Source organism: Rhinopithecus bieti, unplaced genomic scaffold (genome assembly GCF_001698545.2).
Source record: "Rhinopithecus bieti isolate Rb0 unplaced genomic scaffold, ASM169854v2 scaffold_52032, whole genome shotgun sequence".
NCBI lineage: Eukaryota > Metazoa > Chordata > Mammalia > Primates > Cercopithecidae > Rhinopithecus > Rhinopithecus bieti.
The window spans coordinates 355,900-379,943 of NW_016821592.1; the positions used below are offsets into that span (position 1 = coordinate 355,900).

General features: G+C 44.3%; 1 protein-coding gene and 1 long non-coding RNA gene across 2 annotated transcripts in view; one reads left to right on the forward strand and one right to left on the reverse strand.

The window, feature by feature from the left end:
* The window catches only part of SRSF7 (serine and arginine rich splicing factor 7), a 20,694-nt gene extending 13,221 nt beyond the window's left edge, over positions 1–7,473 (forward strand). Inside the window, exons 2-8 of the mRNA XM_017860408.1 lie at positions 280–460; positions 751–927; positions 1,804–1,878; positions 2,291–2,392; positions 4,336–4,389; positions 4,899–4,934; positions 5,833–7,473. Of these exons, the coding sequence (XP_017715897.1) occupies positions 280–460; positions 751–927; positions 1,804–1,878; positions 2,291–2,392; positions 4,336–4,389; positions 4,899–4,934; positions 5,833–5,887 (680 nt within the window). The 3' untranslated portion in view covers positions 5,888–7,473. The remainder of the gene's footprint in view (positions 1–279; positions 461–750; positions 928–1,803; positions 1,879–2,290; positions 2,393–4,335; positions 4,390–4,898; positions 4,935–5,832) is intronic.
* An 8,961-nt stretch (positions 7,474–16,434) lies between these two features.
* LOC108520883 (uncharacterized) lies at positions 16,435–23,049 on the reverse strand. Its single transcript, XR_001883048.1, has 3 exons — positions 22,899–23,049; positions 19,537–19,711; positions 16,435–17,706 (listed from the first exon to the last, which is right to left on the reverse strand). It is a non-coding gene; the product is annotated as an uncharacterized LOC108520883 (long non-coding RNA).
* Between the last annotated feature and the right edge of the window lie 995 nt (positions 23,050–24,044).

Here is a 24,044-nt window from a genome sequence, read left to right on the forward strand (position 1 = left end):
GCCGCGTCCCGCCCCACGCTTCGGTGTATCCTACCACGCATCTCTGTGTTCGGGAGGGTCACTTCGCATTATTTAGAACGTTAAGAACTTTGTCAAAAGTCTAGTTTTTCAGGGATTTGCGGACTTCCACCAGTTTTAGGACTAAGTTCAATCTTGGATAGAGGGCATTTAATGTGCTTTACCCAATCTTCAGGATGACCCGTTTTAAGGCATATCATTGATTGAAACTTGGGCCAGGTTTTGCATAATGTGCATTCTTCTATTTGCGTTTTTAAACAGAAACCAAGGTGTATGTTGGTAACCTGGGAACTGGCGCTGGCAAAGGAGAGTTAGAAAGGGCTTTCAGTTATTATGGTCCTTTAAGAACTGTATGGATTGCGAGAAATCCTCCAGGATTTGCCTTTGTGGAATTCGAAGATCCTAGAGATGCAGAAGATGCAGTACGAGGACTGGATGGAAAGTAAGTAAGATGTTATGAAACTTCTGTTCATTAAAATATACTGTGGCTAGGTAATAAGCTTAGTGCTAAGCTTGGATTCTGAAGTTTGGAAGAGACCTTAAATAGCTGGTCAGAGTGTTACTTGCTAAAGGCACACGAAGGTTAAAGAAGATAGCGGAGATGGAGTTAGGGCTTAGTAAAGACCGCCAAAGTTTGTGAGGGGGAAGGAGTGGTTGGAAAGAGTTCTTCTTAAATCTAGAAGTCCTGAATATATTTTTAACTTTAGAATTTTGTTAATTTACTTTTATTAGAGTGATTTGTGGCTCCCGAGTGAGGGTTGAACTGTCGACAGGCATGCCTCGGAGATCACGTTTTGATAGACCACCTGCCCGACGTCCCTTTGATCCAAATGATAGATGCTATGAGTGTGGCGAAAAGGGACATTATGCCTATGATTGTCATCGTTACAGCCGGCGAAGAAGAAGCAGGTATTTATTTTAATAAAGGAATGGTTGGTATTCTAGTTAATCAAGTAATTCTTTTATTAGCAAGGCAGAAACTAGTGTTTTTCTATAAACTTGAATGTTAATTGTACAGGTGTATTTTACAATTTTTGTTTAATTAAAAAAATGTTACTATATTAATAATCAACCTGGTCAAAACCTTTCAGGTTTCTTCGTTTGAGTCAGTCGCCTTGATTCAGAATGTCACGAGCCTTATGATATCATGCTGAGGCGCCTTGCAAATCCGACAATTAAGATCCTCCTAGACCTTGAGGTGATCAGCATAAGAGGCCAGATCCCCTCGAGTCATCTACACCTAGCTTCACCTTATTCTTTAAAGGGCAGAAAATTTGAGACGGTGATCGCCGTAACAGTAAATTTGGCTTACAATTGGGGCCCCCCTCCGGTTTAGAAAGAGGAACAGCAGATTGACCACATTCCCAACTAGAAAAATCTTCTTGCGTCAATCAAGCCTCACCTGGCTCATTTGGCTGTCAGTTTGATCGTCGTTAGATTGAAGAAAACATCTAGATGCAGCGATCGGCTATAGATACTTCTAGATCGTCTAGATCTACTAGACCATGGGCCAAAGAGGGTCGACCTGCAAACTTGCAAGGTTTATTTTAAATACACATTACAGTGTTTTATATTATGTAATTCTAAGTTGTAATTCAGCTTTTAACAAATCTTTTTTTTAGGTAGTAAAAAAAAAAATGCTCAACAACTAATAGGCCCAGAGTTTATTTCCAAATGAGACACTAAATTTAAATAGTTTTGAGATTTGATTTCAGCAGAGGCACACAAACTCTTAAAAACGAGTTATTGTCTGACATTTTGTTTTTTCTCTAACTTGAAAAATAGGTCACGGTCTAGATCACATTCTCGATCCAGAGGAAGGCGATACTCTCGCTCACGCAGCAGGAGCAGGGGACGGAGGTGAGATCTTGTTTAATTGAAGTCTTTCTGTATTATTATTAAATTCACTGATAGTCCATTACAGAAAGAAAAAGCTCACTATTTTTTTGGAGACAGGGTCTTGCTCTGTCACCCAGGCTAGAGTACAGTGGCATAATCACGACTCACTGCAGCCTTGACCTCTTGGATTTAAGCAGTCCTCCTGCCTCAGCCTCCTGAGTAACTGGGATTATAGGCACTGCCACCATACCCAGCTAGTTTTTCTTTTTGTAGAAATGGTCTTGCACTGTTTCCCAGGCTGGTCTCAAGCTCCTGGGCTTGAGACCAGTGCTGGGATTACAGGCATAAGCCATTGCACCGTTCCCCAATTGAAGTCTTAACAGGCCAAAAAAAAAAAAAAATGTGGAGATGGACTTAAAGTTCTTTATTTTAGGTCAAGGTCAGCATCTCCTCGACGATCAAGATCTATCTCTCTTCGTAGATCAAGATCAGCTTCACTCAGAAGATCTAGGTCTGGTTCTATAAAAGGATCGAGGTATTTCCAGTATGTAACACTTTCTTTTCTTATTTGTGTTTGGGTTGTTCACATCTTACAGCAGTAGAGTGTCTTAAGGACATAATTCAAATGTATTGTTTCAGGGAATATTTGAGATGTAAAAGTTTGGAATTTATATGTAACTTGTAACATAAATATTAATCTAGTTTTACAGATGAAGAAAAGGGCTACTACAGATTTTAAGGCTTGCTAGAGAGGCCATGGTGGTAGAGAAAGGTCCAAAGCAACACAGTTCTAGTGAACACTCTGGGTAGGCATATTGCTATAAACTTGTGGCTTCAGATTAGATGATACTAGCTCTGAAAGATGGTAATTGATTTTCCTGACAAAAAGGCCTGTTAGAACCAGGAAAAGAGATTAGAAGCAAGTAGAAACATTTCTCATTTTTGGAATGATGGGGTTGATTGGAGACACTGGAAAGTTGGGGCAGTAGTGTGTACACACAAATGAATGTGGATTTTTTTTTTTTTTTAGACAGAGACCTGAAAAAACAAACTTAAAAACCAGAGCTTTACTCTTTGTAGAAGGCCTTAAAAGGAGATAGAGTGGAAAAAATTGTAAAATAAGTATTGTAATATGTAATTAATAATATTCCAATATTGTGAGACGGAGTCTCGCTCTGTCACCCAGGCTGGAGTGGAGTGGCGCAGTCTCTGCTCACTGCAAGCTCCACCTCCCGGGTTCACACCATTTTCCTGCCTCAGCCTCCCTGGTAGCTGGGACTACAGGCACCCACCACCACGCCCAGCTAATTTTTTGTATTTTTAGTAGAGACGGGGTTTCACCGTGTTAGCCAGGATGGTCTTGATCTCCTGACTTGTGATCTGTCCACCTCAGCCTCCCAAAGTGCTGGGATTACAGGCTTGAGCTACCGTGCCTGACCCAACAATATTATCTGTATCAGTGATAAAACAGTGGTACAGAATGCTACTGGGAGTTAAATTGCTGTTTAATAGCACAAAACCTTTAAATGCAGGAACTCGGAATCTTGTGATCTATTTGAGAAAGCTGTGGACTATCTCATTAGATATATTTAAAAGATAGATATGTCCGATTTGGTTTGTCTGACAAATTCATGGCTCTCAAACATAACGATCCAGGAATATAAAGCCTTACTAAGTGGTGGCTTGCTTCTCGTTTGGCCTTACCACCTGAATTAGTCTCAGTTCAGGGGTCTGGTTATTTTCTTTTTTCATTCTTTTTTTTTTTTTTTTTTTTTTTTTTTTTTTTTTTGAGATAGAGTCTCCCTGTGTTGCCCAGGCTGGGGTGCAGGGGCGCGATCTCGGCTTACTGCAAGCTCCGCCTCCCGGGTTCATGCCATTCTCCTGCCTCAGCCTCCCCAGCAGCTGGGACTACAGGTGCCCACCACCACGCCCAGCTAATTTTTGTATTTTTAGTAGAGACGGGGTTTCACCATGTTAGCCAGGATGGTCTCCATTTCCTCACCTTGTGATCCACCCGCCTTGGCCTCCCAGAGTGCTGGGATTACAGGCGTGAACCACCACACCAGCCGGGGTCTGGTTATTTTCATCCTGCCTTAGCCTCCTGAGTAGCTGGGACTACCATTGTGCACCACAGTGCCCAGCTGAGGAATCTGTGCCTTAAGTGAGGTTAGTTTTGCTTCCTTCATACCAGTCTTATCAAATAAAAACCATGTGTTTCCCTTGGATATTACACAGTGTTTGAGATTGTTATTCCTGTACGGGAACTGTAACCAGCTGAGTGATAGAAACAAGTAATTAAAATGGTGGTTCCTTATGTCTCGTAACAGTTTGTTTGAAAGTGTTAGAATAAGGCAAGTGTTGTATCTTGCTTAGTCTTAGCTTCTCTACGCCTAACCTACCTAATACAGTGTTGAGTAGTTGTTTAAGGAAATTCCTTAGGATAATTGATGTAATTGTGTTCTTCACTTTTTTATTAAGATCCCCGTCGAGGTCAAGATCAAGATCCAGGTCTATTTCAAGACCAAGAAGCAGGTAGGGTAAAAATTTGATTATGCTCTTGTAGTTATATGGCACCAATATCCAAAGAGTTCAAAGTGTTTTTTAATTGTTGAAATTTTAAGTGTTAACTCTAAACTTAGTTGTTAGTGGGAACGCAGTACCTTATTTGTGTATGTCCTATTTATTACTGACTGACTTTCCCTGAACAAGGGAATGTAAAACTAGTGAGAAAGAAGTTTGTGACTTTGGGGATTATGTTAAAGAGGCCCTTGTTAGAACTGATAGGTGCATGGAGAAGCATCCTGAAATTAATATGCAATGTAAAAGATTAATCACGATATAGTAATTGATTCATTTTTTTGAAAAACAGTTGTTGGAAGATTGGCCTTTGTTAGCAACAACTGGTAGGATGTTTTTCAGTTTAAGTGCAGTCTGACATTTTAAGCTTAGGACCTTTGGGGGTTTGTTTTACGGTATTGGTGACTACAAGAAAGGGATTGGTTAGTACTCTTTCTTTAATAGAATTTCTCATGTTTTGACAGCCGATCAAAGTCCAGATCTCCATCTCCAAAAAGAAGGTAAGCTAAATGTTTTGTTGCCAGATCTTGCCTGTCAAGTGTGGCCTCTGCAGAATTTGTTTGCTTACTGCTTTGCAGTCTTTGAGCTCTTTGGAGAATTGGTGCTATATAGATTAAAATACTATGCTAAGTTTCTGAAATGATTGCTTTTCTTGATTCAAGAACGTTAGTTTATACTTTAGCTGGAAATATTTAGTCATAAAATGTTAGTGTGATTATTAAGATGCGATTGGTCCTGTGAGTACTTGGTAGAAATTTTGCTAAGAAACATGCCTTTTCCCCACTAGTAAGAGATACAAAGTGAGGAGAAAAGTCTTGCAAATATGTTACCTGCATAGTGCTAATGACCAGAAAACTTCAAATAGTTGTCATATTTAACTGCAAGTTGACCTTCCAATTTTGACAAGGAAGATAGCCTAATTTTTTTTTTCCCCCCGAGATGGAGTTTCCACTCTGTCGCCCAGGCTGGAGTGCAGTGGTGCAATCTTGACTCACTGCAGCCTCCGCTTCCTGGGTTTAAGCGATTATCCTGCCTCAGCTTCCTGAGCAGTTGGGATTACAGGCCCACCACTACGCCTGGCTAATTTTTTGTATTTTTAGTAGAGACGGAGTTTCACCATGTTTGGCCAAGTTGGTCTCGAACTCCTGACCTTAGGTGATCCACCTGCCTCGGCCTCCCAGTGTTGGGAGTACAGGTGCGAGCCACCGTGCCCAGCCAGGGTAGCCTAATCTTAAGCCAGGGACAAAAGATGAATATGTAAGTCTCATGTCATTTTTAGGTCTTTGCTATAGGAAATTAGTACCTTAGGCTACCTTTGAATTTATTGAAAGTTAGTACCTGTACATGACAGTTTCAATTGACACTAATTGGATCCAAACCTAATGTTTTTCTTTTTAGTCGTTCCCCATCAGGAAGTCCTCGCAGAAGTGCAAGTCCTGAAAGAATGGACTGAAGCTCTCAAGTTCACCCTTTAGGGAAAAGTTATTTTGTTTACATTATTATAAGGGATTTGTGATGTCTGTAAAGTGTAACCTAGGAAAGATAATTCAACCATCTAATCAAAATGGATCTGGATTACTACTCTGTAAATTCACAGCAGTAAGATAATATAAATTTTTGTTGAATGTATTAACATCCTATGGTCTGAAAATGTGGGTTTTTATTTGGCACATTTAAATAAAATGTTTCTAACTAGATTTTTGATTTGTGTTCAATATTAACACTTCTCAATTTGATGAATTTCAGAGTCAGACGTTATAATTGTTAACCTTATTCATACAGACGTACATTCAGAATTGAAAGGTGTTGGTTAAGTCTTGAACATCACTAACTGTTCTATACATAAAACTAGGCCAGGATCTTAAGGGACTTTGAAAATTCAATTCTACCCTTGTAGCTTTGGGTAAGATGACCTTGAGTCCCCTATAATATAGCATGAATGCATCATGACAGATCCTTAAGTTAGCTAATCCGTTTGAAGTTGGTGTTAGTAGGTATTGTCAAACTAAGGATCAGTGGTCAGGCTAGTGGGACCACTGATCTGTCTGTAAATGAGCATGACAGGAACTAAGCAAAAGTGATTAAATGTATGACAAATAGGGAGAAACTGATTTCTGGATGATCTTTATACTAATTGCAGCTTTCAGGCTACTATTAGGTGGCATAGTGTCAGTTAGAACTCCCCAACATAGGGGGAATTCTACTCAATGGTCTTTCGTTTCTTTGCTTTCTACATTAGTTATAACCAGTTTTATACCAAAAAAATGCATGTTTGAGGAATTGTCTGAAATAGGGACAAAACACCATGTAAACCAGCTTTGCAAAATTTTCCAGCCCAGATACTCCTCCTCTATTCAAATGGATTGTCTTATTCTGAGCAAAGACCTGGTAATCTTCAAGCTAGGTTTTGCAGTTCCCAACCACCAACATTCTTCTATTTTGCCAGGCTGGTGCAAAGTAATTCAAGATGTCAATCAGAAATGTCAATGAGACTAAAGTGGTTTTGTAAATCTCAGCTATATTTAGCAACACTCCATGTAGCTAATTTTTTTTTTTTGGTAGCATCTGGTAGACCTTAGAATGTTATAGCCAGTAGGTTCTTTATTCAGATTTTAAATGTATTAAGAATAGTAGGGCAGTAACAGTTTTGAGAGTTTTCTGGTCAAGTTTTTACCAGGCATTCTCTAGCCTTGGTACAAAACAAAAAAAAAAAAAAAAAAAAAAAAAAAACCCTGCTGGTTGCACAGATACCTAGGCTTGTCCATTTTATGCATTTCAGCAAAGTCATTGGATACCATTGCAACTTGGGGAATACTGGTCTGCATCAAGTTTATTTGGTAGTTTGATCGCTAGTATGTTGGAAGTTATTTGGATTCTTTGTTTTTGGAATTTTAACAACTGGCTGAATTATGGTTGGTATAAAGTTATGTGTACAATTGGCAGGCTTATTTATCTGTTGCACTTGGTTAGCTTTAATTGTTCTGTATTATATAAAGATAAGTTTACTCAACAATAAATCTGCAGAGATTGAACAAATAATCCTGATACTTAATTTTTGGAAGTGGGAGCTCTCAGCCGAAAGTAGGAGGCATTAATCTTTTAGCTTTAGGATGGGCAGCTAGCAGCGTCCTAGAAATGAGTATTGAAAGGCTAAAAAGGGTATGGAGGAGGGGTAGGGGCAAAAATGGTTTTAAACAAATTCTACCCTTGTGGGGAAAAGGGCTGTCTGGGCCCTCTTACATCACGTGCAACTTGGCACCCCTGTTACTGATCTCAAGGTTTGGTGCATCTCCCACTTGTTTTCTGTGATTGGAACTGCCAAATACATACTGATTTGAAAAGTGCTGGTCCAGACTCATTCCTTCTAAACTTACAGCCTAGCACTGATGAGGAATCAGTTTTTTTTTTTTTAATTAAAAAAATTTTTTTTGCTGGGTGCAGTGGTTCACACCTGTAATCCCCCAGCTACTTGGGAGGCTGAGACAGGAGAATTGCTTGAACCCGATTGAATAGAGGTTGCAGTGAGCTGAGATTGCGCCACTGTACTCCAGCCTGGGCGACAGAGAAAATCTCCGTCTCAAAAAAAAAAATAGTGTTGCAGTGAATAACTACAGTACATCACTGACAGGTGAACATGCTTATCCAGATCATCCTCGGAAATGGAATTGCTGAGTCAAAGGGTATGTGCATTATGATTTTTGCTGGGTATTGTTGGTTTGCCTTCATGGCAGTGTATAGGAGTACCTGTTTCCTTGAATCAGTTCCTACCTGATGGGCTATCAAACTTGATTTTTAACAATTTCAACTTGAAAAATGCTCTTTCAGCATAGATTTTTTTTTTTCTTTTTTAAGACAGAGTCTCGCTCTGTCACCCAGGCTGGAGTGCAGTGGTGTGATCGCTCACTGCAAGCTCTGCTTCCTGAGTTCAAGTGATTCTCCTGCCTCAGCCTCCCAAGTAGCTGGGATTACAGGTGCCCACCACCACGCCCTGCTGATTTGTACTTTTAGGTAGAGATGGGTTTTGCCATGTTGGGCAGGCTGGCCTTGAACTTCTGACTTTAGGTGATCTGCCCGCCTCAGCCTCCCAAAGTGCTGGGATTACAGGTGTGAGCTACCGTGCCTGGCCTCAGCATACATTTTTTTTTTTTTTGAGGCAGGTTCTCACTGTTGCACATGCTGGAGTGCCATGGTACAATCGGCTTACTGCAGCCTCTGAACTCCTGGGCTCTAGTGATTCTGCCACCTGTCTCCTGAGTTGCTGGAACTACAGACATGCACCACCACACTGGGCTTATTTATTTTTTATGTTTTGTAGAGATCTCGCTTTGTTGCCCAGGCTGTTCTTGGACTCCTGGGTTTAAGTGATCCTCCCATTTTGGCCTCCCAAAGTGCTGGGATTCCAGGCATGAGCCACTATGCCTGGCCAAGTTTTACATTTTGAAGTGGTTGAAAAAAAATGAACATTTTATGACATGTAAATTGTGTGAAGTTTAAATTGTAGTGTTTATAAAGTTTATGGAAAGAGCCATGACTTGTTTGCTTATCGGCTGTGACTGTTTTTGTGCTAACAGTAGTGGAGTTGAGTAGTTGTGACAAAGTGCCACAAAGCCTAAAATACCTACTCTCCTTTTCATTTTACAGAAAATATTTGTCAGCCCCTGGTTTAGACATTTGTCTTCAACTTTACAACTTTCAAAATAATTTTTACCTGGAGATCTTGGGTACCAAGATTATTTGTAGGGTTGCCAGGTCCTTACCAAGATAAGACTTTTGGTCTGGGAAGACCGACTTCTCCAGGACTCATTCCTTGAAGTGCTTTGTGAAGCTAGGGGGCAAATTCTAGCCAAAGACATTTACACACCATAAAATTGGTGAATGAGAGCATAGTAGGGAAAACTTTTACTCTAGGACAGTGGTTCTGATTGCTAGTTGCAGACTAAGATCACCCAGAGTGCTTAAAGACATTTGAATGAAAGAATCACTGAGGGTGGTGAAGCCTGGGTATTAATCTAAACATTTTACCTGGTGATTTTTTTTGAGAGCGTCTGTCACCCAGGCTGGAGTGCAGTGGCATGATCACTGCCTTGACTCCCTGAGCTCAGGTGATCCTCCTGCCTCAGCCTCCTGAGTAGCTGGGACTACGGGCACGTGCCACCATGCCCAGCTAATTTTTGCATTTTTTTTTTTAAAGATGGTGTTTTGCCATGTTGCTTAGGTGGGTCTCGAACTCCTGGGCTCGAGCATTCCACCACCCTCAGCCTCCTAATGTGCTAGGATTACAGTGCCTCGCCTCTCCCTTGGTTCTAATATGCAACCAGAATTGAAAACCACTGCTTTGGAAGTGGTTTTTGTTATTGGAAGATTGGCTTGGTTTATTCTATTATAATAAGGAAGTAGCAGCACTCACATGTGTTTCAAAGAAGGATTCTATGTGTCCTCCAAATGATCCCATGTTGGAAACAAAACTGAAAAAAACAGAAACTGCATTTTAATTTATATTAGTACCAGTAGAGGTCACTGTGCTCAAGGAAATAATCATCTTTTTAAAAAGTTAACGTTCTATTCAGAAATTTTGTGTTTTTTTTTTTGAGACAGAGTTTTGCTCTTGTTGTCCAGGCTGGAGTGCAATGGCGCGATTTCTGCCCACTGCAACCTCCGCCTCCCGGGTTCGACCTTTTTTCTTGCCTCAGCCTCCTGAGTAGTAGGGATTGATTATAGGCACGTGTCACCACGCCCGGCTAATTTTGTATTTTTAGTAGAGACAGGGTTTCTCCATGTTGATCAGGCTGGTCTCAAACTCCTGACCTCAGATGATCCACCTGCCTTGGCCTCCCAAAGTGCTGGGATTGTACAGGTGTGAGCCACCACGCCTGGCCCTCTATTAAGGAATTTTGAAAAAGTATTTACCAGGTCTCTCTGATGACCTAAACTCCCCTACACTCTGTCACAAAGAAATAAAGCCCTGGCAGGGCCCTGAAGGAGGACAGGGTTTTGTGTGTGGGGGGTTTTTTTTTTGTTTTGCTTTTTGTTTTTGTTTTGGAGATGGAGTCTCGCTCAGCCACCCAGGCTGCAGTGCAGTGGCATGATCTCAGCTCACTGAAACCTCCTCCGCCTCTCAAATTCAAGCGATTTATCCTGCCTCAGACTCCCAAGTAGCTGGGATTACAGGCATGCGCCACCATGCCTGGCTAATTTTGTATTTTTAGTAGAGATGGGGTATCGCCATGTTGGCCAGGCTGGTTTCAAACCCTTGACCTCAGGTGATCCTCCCGCTTTGGCCTCCCAAAGTGCTGGGATTATAGGCATGAGCCACCACACCTGGCCTAAATATTTTTTTTAGTATAAAAAATTAAATGTGTTACTTAATTCCTCTTGATTTTTTAAAACTATTTTTTAGTTAGTGGTTGAATCTTAATTTATCACAATGTAGTTCTGATTAATATTCTGGTAAAATATAGAAATTATACTCCAATGCTATTTCCTTTTACTCCTCCCTCCTTTATGCTGTTTTTATGTATTCTAAACTCAATACTGTGTTATAATTATTGCTTTATGCAATCTTATGTCTTTTTTTTTTTTTCTTTGAGATGGAGTCTTACTCTGTTGCCAGGCTGGAGTGCAGTGGCACGATCTTGGCTCACTGCAACCTCTGCCTCCTGGATTCAAGTGATTCTCCTGCCTCAGCTTCTCGAGTAGCTGGGACTACAGGCGCATGCCACCATGCCCGGCTAATTTTTGTATTTTTAGTAGAGACAGGGTTTCACCATGTTAGCCAGGATGGTCTCGATCTCTTGACCTTGTGATCCGCCTTCCTCAGCCTCCCAAAGTGCTGGGATTACAGGTGTGAGCCACCATGCCTGGCCAATCTTACGTCTTTTAAGAGAATAAATGAAAAATTATAGCATCTTTCTTTTTAATCCATATATTTACTATTTCTGATCTTCTTTATTTCCATGGATTCTGGTGTAATTTCAGTATGAAGGACTTCCTCCGGTATTTCTCATAAGGCAGGCTTGCTAGCAATGAATTCTCTAGTCTTTATTTCACCTTTGCTTTTGAAGGATAGTTCTGGGTGATAATTGAATCTCTGGTTTTGAAGCACTTTGACCATGTCATTCCACTGCATTCTGGACTCCATTGTTCCAGATGAGAAGTCAGCTGTTCATTGTACTGGTGCTGGTGGTCCCTTATAGCGAGGAGTCATTTTTCTCTTGCCGCTTTCAAATTTTGTTTGCTTTTGACATTCAACAGTTTAAATGTGTCAACAGTTTGATGTACCTAGATGGGAATCACTATTCTTGAAGTTTGTTGAGCTTCTTAGATTTATAGATTAATGGTTTTCATCAAATTTGGAAGTTTTTTGCCATTACTTTTTCAATCCCTCTCTTTGGACTCCCATTACACATACACCCACGTGCCTGTTTTCTCACAGGTCTCTGAGGTTCTGTTCAGTTTTCTTCAATCTCTTCTGTTTTTCAGATTGAATAATTCCTATTACTCTACCTTCAAGTTCACTTTTTCTTCTGCTGTCTCAAATCTACTACTGAGTCTCTCTAGTTAACTTTTTTTTTTTTTTTTTGAGACACAGTTTCACTGTGTCACCCAGGCTGGAGTGCAGTGGCATGATCTTGGCTCACTGCAACCTCTGCCTCCTGGGTTCAAGTGATTCTTGTGCCTCAGCCTCCCATTATTACAGGCACAGGCACGTGGTGACGTCTGGCCAATTTTTGTATTAGTAGTAGAGACGGGGTTTCACTAGGTTGACCAGGCTCATCTTGAACTACTGTCCTCAAGTGATCCGCCTGCCTCAGCCTCCCAAAGTGCTGGGATTACAGGTGTGAGCCATTGTGCCTGGCCTCTCTAGTTAACTTTTCATGCATTATTGTACTGTTTTCAACAAACCCTTCACTTGATGCCCCCCTCCTTTTTTTTTTTTTGAGGTAGTGTCTCACTCGGTCACCCAGGATGGAGTGCAGTGGCGTGATAGCTCACTGAGATCGCCTCCCAGGTTCAAGCGATTCTCTTGGCTCAGCCTCCCAAATGTCTGGGATTACAGGTGTGTGCCACCACACCTGGCTAATTTTTGTATTTTTAGTAGAGATTGAGCTTTGCCATGTTGGCCAGGCTGGTCTCAAACTGCTGGCCTCAGGTGATCCGCCTGCCTCGGGCTCCCAAAGTGCTGGGATTACAGGCGTGAGCCACCAGGTGCAGCCTACTTGATTCCTTTTTATAATCTCCAGGTTTTCTTTTTCTTTTTTTTTTTCTTTCCCCAACATTCTTGTGTTTATCTTTTAAGACAGAGTCTCCCTATGTTGTCCAGGCTGGAGTGCAGTTGGCTATTCACAGGTGGGATCATAGTACACTATAGCCATAGTACACTGGGCTCAAGCAACCCTTCTGTCTCAGCCTCCTGAGTAGCTGGGGCTACAGGCACGAACCACTATGCCCAGCTTCTTAAGCTTATTTTAAAATTCTAGGGGTTTGCCTTGTGTCTGCACAGCTTAGGGGGCAGCCACTTTCTGGAGAGTTTGTGCTGATACCTCAACCAGTCAGACTTCTGCCCTCTGCTGATGGGTCTGTGTGTAGGCAGGTGAGTAATTTTAATATTCAGGCTGCTTTCAAGTTTATCCTGAGTTTTACTTTTTGTTGAGCCCTTTATCTTTGTTGTACATGCACCCAGCCTCCGATCAGCCAAAAATCTGCTTGCTGCAGCCACGACTGCAACCTCAGGCCAGTAGAGCCATGGGCCCTTCCTGCCTGCACAGCACTGGGATCGTTACTTCTATTGACGATGATTTGGATATGGCTGCTACTCACACCTCCAAAAGGAGTGAACCCTCTTTCAACCACAGCTGCTTGCTCGTCCTCAGCAGAACCTTCATAATTACTGAGTTGGAGGAGTGAGGGGGATGGGAACAGCCCCAGACAAGAACACTACAGACTCCCATTATTCCTACTCAAAGCTCAGTAGTTTTTCAGACAACATATCTCAGACGGGAAGGTTTTATGTCTGTTGCCAGAGCACCAAAATTGTTTTGAGCCAGTAGTAGTGGTGTGTGCTTATAGTTGCAGGTACTTAGGAGCCTGAGGCTGGAGGGGGGATTGCTTGAGGGCAGGAATTCAAGACCAACCTGGGCAACATAGCAAGACCCCCATCTCTAAACAAACAAAAAAAATGTTTTGCCAAATGTTTTCAGCATTTTAATTGCTTGAACTGTATGTAATAAGGAGAGGATCTGCTGACGTCCTTGCCTGACTATAGCTGGAAGTGCTGCCCAAAGCATCTGAGACTTTAACGATGACCTGCGTAACTGAGTTACGCAGGAAATGCCTTGATTGGAAAAGGACTGTACTCCTGTCCAAACAGCCTCTTGAAAACTGGTGATCCAATTGCTTAAAATGGTTAAGAGTGAAAATGGGAACTGGCCAGGGACCAGGACACATGCTGGGCTTCCTTCCTGCCCTGTGCTGGTAGTCCTGCATTTTTTTCATGTTCTACTTTCTGTAAACTCTCCAGTTCCACCTCCACAGCATGACATCTTAATCTTTACAGCAATGTTTGTGCAATAGTTTTAATATTACATCTTACTTGTACTTTTTTATTTTTTTGAGACAGAGTCTCGCACTGTAACACAAGCTGGAGTGCAGTGGTGCAATCTAGGCTCACTGCAACCTCCGCCTCCCAGGCTCAAGCAATTCTCTGCCTTAGCCTCCTGAGTAGCTGGGATTATAGGCACCCACCACCATGCCTGATTAATTTTTGTGGTTGTAGTAGAGACAGGGTTTCACCATCTTGGCCAGGTTGGTCTTAAACTCCTGACCTAGTGATCCACCCACCTCAGCCTCCCAGAGTGCTGGGATTACAGGCATGAGCCACTGCACTGAGCACCTTCTAAAATTTCATTTCTTGCTGGGGACTTCGGCAATTTTATAAAATTATACTATCTTGTAAGTACCACAGGTCACAATCTACGTCTTATAAGTACATAGAAGGACTTCTCAAGCAAAGTTCTCGTGTGTTTCATGAAAAAGGACAGATTGGTTGCTGCCACAAAAGAGTTTCTCTAAATTTTTGCTTCCCTCAGATGCATAGTGTGACAAACGTAGCCATTTTTTTTTTTTTTAAGACAAGAGTCTCGCTCTGTTGCCCAGGCTGGAGTGCAGTAGCGAGATCTCGGCTCACTGCAACCTCCGCCTCCCTGGTTCAAGCAATTCCCCTTTCTCAGCCTCCTGAGTAGCTGGGATTACAGGCACACGCCACCACGCCCAGCTAATTTTTTTGTATTTTTAGTAGAGACGGGGTTACACCAGGTTGTCTCGAACTCCTGACCTCGGGTGATTCGCCCGCCTCGGCCTCCGAAAGTGCTGGGAGTACAGACGTGAGCCACTGTGTCTGGCCGCCTTTTTACTTGCTTTTATAAACACCATTAATTTAAATGCCAGTAACTTATTTAAGCTGCCCCATAGGCGATGAGTATCCTTACTTGGACTCCTGGATACTTGGCTTCTTATAAAAACAATACTCTTTTTGGACAGAAGAAAACAAAGCATTTGGCTAATTAATAATAAATTAATTTGGCATTCTCAAACCTAGAGGCCGTTACACTAAGAACTAATTTGTAGTTGTTACATTTCTTTGTTTTGTCTCAGTGGATCCAGGGCTGGAATCGTCCCCATAGTGGCGGCAGGGGAGACCCCACCAGGGAGTGCTCCAAGCTGTCTCGAGATAGGGCCGGTTGGGATTCCAAAGAAAGAAGCTCTAAGCGCCAGGGTGATCAATCCAAAGCATGTATTAGAGGAACTTCCTTACACAGTGCTGCAGCAATTGCTGAGAGAGAAAAGGGGTGTTCTGCCCAGGTATGTCAGCAGTGAGGGAGTTTCTCTGACAGTTTAAGGAATTTGGCTCAGGGCCAGAGCCAGTTTCCTTTTTCTTTTTTTTTTTTTTTGAGACAGAGTCTCGCTCTGTCTCCCAGGCTGGAGTGCAATGACGCAATTTTGGCTCACTGCAACCTCCGCCTCCCGAGCTCAAGCAACTCTCCTGTCTCAGCCTCCTGACTAGCTGAGATTACAGGCACCTGCCACTATGCCCAGCTAATTTTTTTGTATTTTTTTTTCAGTTGAGACGGGGTTTCACCATGCTGGCCAGGCTGGTCTTGAATGCCTGACCTCAGGTGACCCACCCGCCTCGGCCTCCCAAAGTGCTGGGATTACAGGTGTAAGCCACCATGCCCGGCCCAGTGCCAGTTTCTTTTAGTGTTTTAGGGAACAACCTAGACAGCTTTATCAGTGCCTGGGAATGTTCAAGGCCTGGTTTGGGTTTCAAGCCTGCTGGGAAAAACCTGCAGCTGGCTAGGGGACAGAGGTCAAGGCACTCTGTGAAGTTTGGTCAGGATACAGAAAGCAGGGGCAACGGGCAACCCTGCACTTGTGAATAAGAAAACATTCATTCTCTTCTCTGGGATTTCCTAAATGATTGCTGGCACCTAGAGTATGAGAACCCTGCATCTAACAATTTAATCAAATTGGTAGCTGGGTTGCAGTCAGCTTAATAGTTCATCTCTGAGGCCTCTCGGCTAATGTATACATTGGTAACTTTAAGAGTGGAGAGACCTGCAGGCAGCCTCAAGTCACCAAAGTTAACCTCACCAGTGAGAAGACAACTGAGTACTTGCCCCACCTGACGGGCTGTCATGGGCAGCATCACACCTGACTTGAACCCCTTCACAGACCCAGCAGAGGGCTGTGTACAGAGCAGGTGCTCAGAAAATCCATGCCGAAATGTATTTAAAAATAAATAAGATCTTTGGTTGATTATCAGTTACAAAGAAAGAGGAAGTATGGAACGCCACTTCCACTGAGATAGCTTTCCTAACTGTTAGGCAGGAAAATGCCGGGGCTCCCACTGGAGGGCAACGTAGAATCCAGAACACACCCATATTCTCGGTCCATTTCCCAAAGGTCCACGCCTGAGAGACTTAAAGCTGAGTAAAGGAACAAGTCTTTTGAAGATGCAGATTTTGGTTTTATTTCAATTCAGTACAGTATATATTAGTATAACATACTTTTTTTTTTTTTCAAAATCACCAACCAAAACCCATCACCAAGGCTTTGATTGTCTAGGAAAGAAGGAGCCCCCAGCTTTGTCATATAACACAACCTCTGTCCCTGGTGCAATGTCATCCTCACTGTGCTGTGAAAGGCAAGGCTCCCTCTTCACCCTAATATCTCCTGTCTCCAGTGCTTGCCTGCCTTTCTTCCCAAGCATTGGCCTGGCTGTGCTTTCTCAGTCAACCCAAAGGCTCTTGCAGGCCTTTTCCTCTCGGAAGTCCCCTCCCTCTCATTAGAGAGAGAGCTGTTTTTTCTCTCTCTCTCTCTCTTTTTTGAGATGGAGTTTTGCTCTGTTGCCCAGTGCAATGGCACGATCTTGGCTCACTGCAACCTCCACCTCCCAGGTTCAAGCGATTCTCCTGCTTCAGCCTTCCAAGTAGCTGGGACTACAGGCGCGTGCCACCACACCTGGCTAATTTTTTTTGTAGAGATGGGGTTTCACCATGTTAGCCAGGATGGTCTCGATCTCCTGACCTCGTGATCCGCCTGCCTCGGCCTTCCAAAGTGCTGGGATTACAGGCATGAGCCACCGTGCCTGGCCTCAACTTTTTATTTATTAGCTTGTTGGTCTTCAACCTCTCTAAGTCTCAGTTTCCTCACTTATCAATCATCTACTGCTGTATAGAGACAGATCCATCTCCCAGCATGCAAGGTGAGCTAATGTGACATTTGAAAATTCTGGAGTGCTGCTGACAGCGGTTGGAGGTGAAGGAGGAGGAAACAAAAGCAATACGAGAATAGCTTTAAAGAAAGGAAGGGCGAAAAGTTGAAAGAGGCAGCGTGGAGAGATGGAGCCAGAAGCAGCATGGGAGTCCCTGGCTAGGATCAGGGCTTAGATGACGACATTGTTGGTTGGGTTCACTTGCCCTCTGAACTGCACAGGGAATCGAGCTGGTCATTAGACATGGCCTGGAGCCAGTCACTAGAAAAGGAAATCAATATCCAGACTGATTCTCACGACAGCCACCATTTGTATGATTTTAATCCATAGAATCATTCTGAAAGCTTCTTAATCTTCACCTTTTTTCTGGACAGGAGACAGGCGACTGAGCCTAGCCCTGGACTGGATCATATCTTCATACCTTCTTAAGCCACAGAAAACTTGAACCAGGTGGTGTGGTCATACTCCTCACCAGGCCTCAGCAGCACAGGAGGGAAGTGGGGCTGTGAAGGGGGAAACAACACAGGTGACATTTGACACCACAGGCTGCAACATGAACCATTCAGGTGGGCTTCTGGACAGTCCTCTAGACCAGTGCTCCGTGGAGGGCTGCCAGTGCGGGAACTGTTTATGATTGGTTCATGGTGAGATAAAGAAGTTTAATCAGAGTGAAAAAAAGCACACTTTGTTAAAGGAAGGCTTTCCTGATGAAGGGAAGCAGTGTGTTGATCCATAATCCGGTGCAAGGTGTAGATTGTTTTTTTTTTTTTTTTTGAGATGAAGTCTCACTTCTGTTGCCCAGGCTGGAGTGCAATGGAACAATCTCAGCTCACTGCAAATCCTGCTTCCTGGATTCAAGCGATTCTCCTGCCTCAGCCTCCTGAGTAGCTGGGATCACAGGCACCTGCCACCATGCCCAGCTAATTTTTGTATTTTTACTAGAGACAGGGTTTTGTCATGTTAACCAGACTGGTCGTGAACTCCTGACCTCAAGTGATACGCCTGCCTCAGCCTCTCAAAGTGTTGGGATTACAGGTGTGAGCCACTGCACCTGGCCCCCCTTTTTTTTTTTTTTGAGACGGAGTCTCGCTCTGTGGCCCGGGCTGGAGTGCAATGGCCGGATCTCAGCTCACTGCAAGCTACGCCTCACAGGCTCCTGCCATTTTCCTGCCTCAGCCTCCCGAGTAGCTGGGACTACAGGTGCCCACCACCTCGCCCGGCTAGTTTTTTGTATTTTTTAGTAGAGATGGGGTTTCACCATGTTAGCCAGGATGGTCTCGATCTCCTGACCTCGTGATCTGCCTGCCTCGGCCTCCCAAAATGCTGGGATTACAGGCTTGAGCCACCGCGCCTGGCACCCCCCCCTTTTTTTTTTAAGACAGGGTCTCATTCTGTTGCATAGGCCAGAGTGCAGTGGTGTGATCATGGCTCACTGTAGCCTTGACCTCCCAGACTCAGGTAATCCTCCCACCTCAGCCTCCCAAGTAGCTGGGGCCACAGGTGTGCACCACCACACCCGGCTAATTTTTCTAATAATCTATAAAGATGAGGTCTCCCTGTGTTCCCCAGGTTAGCCTCAATCTCAGGTTCAAGCAATCCTCCCGCCTCAGCCTCCCAAAGTGCTGGGATTACAGGCATGAGCCACCTTGCCCAGCCCAAGGTGCAAGCTTCTTATTGTGGGCTGGCACTTTCAGGAGTACTGCTTTAGGTAACAACCAGAAAAGCAAGTTATGAGGGAGCACATAGGAGGAGACGATATGGAAGCTCTCCTTAAGTGTGGCTGCAGAAAACGAGAAGGTATTCGTAAGGAGAAACAAACTAGATAAAGGCTTTGAGCTTTCTTAAAACCATGTAAATCCCATGTCAGTAGCTTGGCTGTGGGTTTTCTGTGACTTGGAGAAGAGAATAAGCATGAACTTTTGAGCCGGGCACAGTGGCTCATGCCTGTAATCCTAGCACTTTGGGAGGCCAAGGCAGGTGGATCACTTGAGGTCAGGAGTTTGAGACCAGCCTGACCAACATGGTGAAACCCCATCTCTACTAAAAATACAAATTAACCAGGCATGGTGGTAGGTGCCTGTAATCCCAGCTACTTGGAAGGCTGGGGCAGGAGAATCACTTGGACCCAGGAGACGGAGGTTGCAGTGAGCTGAGATCGTGTCACTGCACTGCAGCCTGGGCGACAAGAATGAGACTCTGTCTCAAAAAACAACCTAACAACAAACAAAGCCTGAACTTTTGAATCATACAACCTGATCCAAGTGTAGTGAACTCTGTCGTATAGTGTGACCTTGGACACAACTCCACTCTGACAAGCCAGCCTGTGGCATTACCTGATTGACTGCATCAGGCCAGTTCTGAGTCTCCAGGCAGAAACCAGAGTGCTTGGGATAGACAGCTCCATTCTTGCCCTTTAATGTGCCATCCAGGAAGTTGCCCGTGTAAAACTGGACCCCGGGCTGGGTGGTGTATACTTCTAGTACCCGCCCGCTTGCAGCATGATGCACCCTGGTAAGAAACACAAACCACATGAGTCCAGGGCAGAAAAGCAGGCAGGGAGGAGTAGAAGCTGGGAAGCAGCTTTGAGACAGGAATCAGACCCAGCCACAGAGCAGGGACCAGATATAAGGAGGAGATGAAGGTAGGAAGAGCACGATGGAAAATTCTTCCAGTCTCAAAGGCAAGGCACGAGCAGGTGGCTTTCAGGATCCTCGGTAGCAACGTCTCACTCTGATCTTGGCTTCTTTGGGGCGTCACAAAACAGACTCACTCCTGCCAGCTGGGGAGTAGGGAGGAAGGCAGCAGCCAGGTTGGAGAGAAGAAGGTCCTGGAGAGGCTGAGATTCTTTTTTTTTTTTTTGAAATAGAGTCTTGCTCTATTGCCCAGGCTGGAGTGCAGTGGCATGACCTCGGCTCACTGCAACCTCAGCCTCTCAGGCTCAATCAATTCTCCCACCTCAGCTTCCCAGTAGCTGGGACTGCAGGTGCGCACCACCACACCCAGCTACTTTTTGTTTGTTTGTTTGTTTGTTTTGAGACGGAGTCTGGCTCTGTCACCCAGGGTAGAGTGCAGTGGTGTGATCTTGGCTCACTGCAGTCCCTGCCCCCTTGGTTCAAGTGATTCTCCTGCCTCAGCCTCTAGAGTAGCTGGGATTACAGGTGCCCGCCACCACGTCCAGCTGATTTTTTGTACTTTTAGTATTGACGGGGTTTCACCATGTTGGCCCAGCTGGTCTTGAACTACTGACCTCAGGTGATCTGACCACCTCAGCCTCCCAAAGTGCTGGGATTACAGGCATGAGAGCCACTGCACCCGGCCTGAGATTATTTTCTTTTTGAGACAGAGTTTTGCTCTGTTGCCTAGCCTGGAATGCAGTGGTGCGATCTCGGCTCACTGCAACTTCTGCCCCCTGGGTTCAAGCGATTCTCCTGCCTCAGCCTCCTGAGTAGCTGGGATTATATGTGCCCACCATCACGCCTGGCTAATTTTTTTATTTTTAGCAGAGACGGGGTTTCACCATGTTGGCCATGCTGGTCTTGAACTCCTGACTTCAGGTGATCCACCCGCCTGAGCCTCCCAAAGTTCTGGAATTACAGGTGTGAGCCACCATGCCCTACTGAGATTATTTTTCATAAAGAATTGGGGCTCTCTGCTTGACCTGGCAAAACCACTAGCCTTGTCTCATGAAAGTGAAGAGAAGCTTTTCTAAATTAAACTGTTCCCTTCCCTGGGACTTAAGCAGGCTGTTTTTTAGTTAGGTCTCCCCTCATAACAGTCCTGCTGTGAGTTTTCACTAGATTCACTGTGTTCTTTTTTTCTTTTTTTAAATCAGGCCTTGGCCGAACATGGTGGAGCCTGTAATCCCAGCACTTTGGGAGGCTAAGGCAGGAAGATTGCTTGAACTCAGGAATTTGGGACCACCCCTGGAAACATAGTGAGACTTTATCTCTACAAAAGTAAATGATTAAAAAACATAGCTAGGCTCATGGTCCTAGCTACTTGGGAGGCTGAGGTGGGAGGATTGCTTGAGCCTGGGAGGTCGAGGTTGCAGGTGAGTTGCGGTCTGGCCACTGCACTCCAGCCTGGGTGATGAAGCAAGACCCTGTCTCAAAAACAAAACAAAGCAAAATAAAACATAAAAATCCAGGCCTCTACAGTGGGGAGTTTCCTGCCTGGTCCTGCACTTGGTGTTGAAGGGATATAGATTAAAACAGGCCCAGGTCTTATAGTTTCACTGAGAGGCAAAACACATGCATGAAATAGTTAAAACATCCCCACCACAGGCAGTTAACCAAGAGGTTCTGAGAAAGATGCTTGGAGAAGGAGGGTTAGGACTTGGGTAAATGGGGAGAGAGCAGGAGGGTCTCCCGGGGTGGGGAGAGGAATGTAAGAGCACAGAGGAGGAAAGTGGGGTGGAGCTGCAGGAACACTGCTGGGACCTTGTGCTGGGGTTCAGAGTCAGGGAAAGGATTTTTTTTTTTTTTTTTCCTGTCACCTAGGCTGGAGTGCAGTGGTGCAATCTCCACTCACTGCAACCTCCACCTCCCTGGTTCAAGTGATTCTCCTGCTTCAGCCTCCCGAGTAGCTGGGACTATAGGCCCGCGCCACCACACCCGGCTAATTTTTGTATTTTTAGTAGAGACAGAGCTTCACCATGTTGGCCAGGCTGGTCTAGAACTCCTGATCTCAAGTGATCCACCCGCCTCAGCTGCCCAAAGTGCCGGGATTACAGGCGTGAGCCACCACCCCCAGCCCGGAGAAGGTCTTTGACCTTTTTTCTGTCACTATTAGGTTTGAGTCATTTTCTCTGCTTTATTTAAAAACTGTTGAGCCGGGTGCAGTGGCTTACCCCTGTAATCCCAGCACTTTGGGAGGCCGAGGTGGGTGGATTACAAGGTCAAGAGTTCAAGACCAGCCTGACCAACATTGTGAAACCCCATCTCTACTAAAAATACAAAAATCAGCTGGGCATGGTGGCGCATGCCTGTAATCCCAGCTACTCAGGAGTCTGAGGCAGGAGAATCGCTTGAAACCGGGAGGCGGAGGTTGTAGTAAACCTAGATTGTGCCACTATACTCCAACCTGGGCGACAGAGCAAGACTCTGTCTCACAAAAAAAACAAACTGTTAATTCCGCAAATATTTATTCATTATTTGCTAGTGCCAAGGATGATATTAGGTGTTAGGGTAGAGGTAGGGCTTCACAAAGATGAAATGACATGAGGAGCTGGGATTTGGTGAGAAGGCGAGAGTGTGCACACAAGTGTCTACTGATCAAGGCTGGAGGCGGTGAGTGCTGCGGGAGATGCCTAGCCTCCAACTGGACGTGGAGTAGGCAGGCATAAGTCACAGATCAAGAAAACACAAAGCCTCTGGAAGTTCAATGATGGCCGAGGTGACTTACGCTAGAAAGAGTTAAGGCTTCTAACAGAAAATGAGCCTTAAAGAACAGGCAGAGAGTGAGAGAAGGGGTGCCGAGCAGGAGGCACAGGGGTAATGGCAGGCAGCGGGAGGGGATACATTCTACAGAGCTCACCTGTGCCATGGGAGCTTTGAGAAAATATGGGATGTGGTATTGGGTCACCTGTAGCATGGTAAATGCTACTGATGTGGCCAGAGGAAAAGCCCCAAAGGAAAATAGGAGTTGGTGTCATTTCTTTCTTCCTTATAGACTCAGGAAGTGAAAAGTACCTCACCTTGCACAAAAATGCTTTTCTTTAGATCCCTTCAGACAGAAATTGTGGTCAAAACCATTGAGCTGGAAGTCCTGCAGGTGTTTTCCCAGCTCCACTGGCTTTCTCAGGTCAAATGCAGTTCCTTGCACCGGGGCAACTTCTCCTGATGGGAGGAGACAGAAAACAAAGATAATAAATGCCCAAGTTTCATCTTTATATAGAGCCTCCCCAAACACTCACTGGTTCTACCCTCTCCACCTTCATTTTAATTTGTTAAGGAGATGGGAGCCCAGATCCGGGGAAACATGCAGAGACCCCATCTCTACCAAAATAAATAAATAAATATAAGTAAAAAATTAGCCAGGCATAGTGACGTGTGCCTGTGGTCTCAGCTATTCAGGAGGCTGAGGCAGGAGGACTGCTTGAGCCCAGGAGGTCAAGGCTATAGTGAGCCATAATTGCACCACTGCACTCCAGCATAGGTGACAGAATGAGACTGTCTTCAAAAACAAACAAATATGGAGAGGGTGGGGAAGAGAAAACAAAACAAAACAACCCTCAAATAAAGAAATAAGTAAATAGAGTATATGGGAGTATGGGCTCAAATTATATGCAAATACTGCACCATTTTATAGAACGAACTAGAGTGTCCAATGATTTAAGTATCAGTAGAAGGTCCTGGAACCAGTCTCCTGTGGATTCCAAGGGACAATGGAAAATACATACTCATAAATATATAGTAACATATATATATAAAAGCCAGAGTTGTTCTGGCTGAATCAAGTACAGGTTCTGAGCAGCTCAGGTGGAAAACCCCAGGATAAGATGATCCACTTCCTCTTAAAATTATGGCCCACCCAGGAGTAAGTAACAGCTAGGTGCTAGAACCTTGCACCAAGAACAGAGAATCCCAGGTTCCTCTGTAGCAGGCCAAATCGCTCCAGCCATTTCTTTTTGAAGAGGAAAGAGAAAAGGGTTCTGTTTCAGAGCCTGAAACAATGATACAGTTGAGTCTTCTTAAAAGTTTTTTTTTTTTTTAAAGATGGAGTCTTGCTGTGTCGCCCAGGCTGGAGTGCAGTGGCACGATCTCGGCTCACTGCAACCTCCGCCTTCTGGGTTCAAACGATTCTCCTGTTTCAGCCTCCTGAGTAGCTGGGATTACAGGTG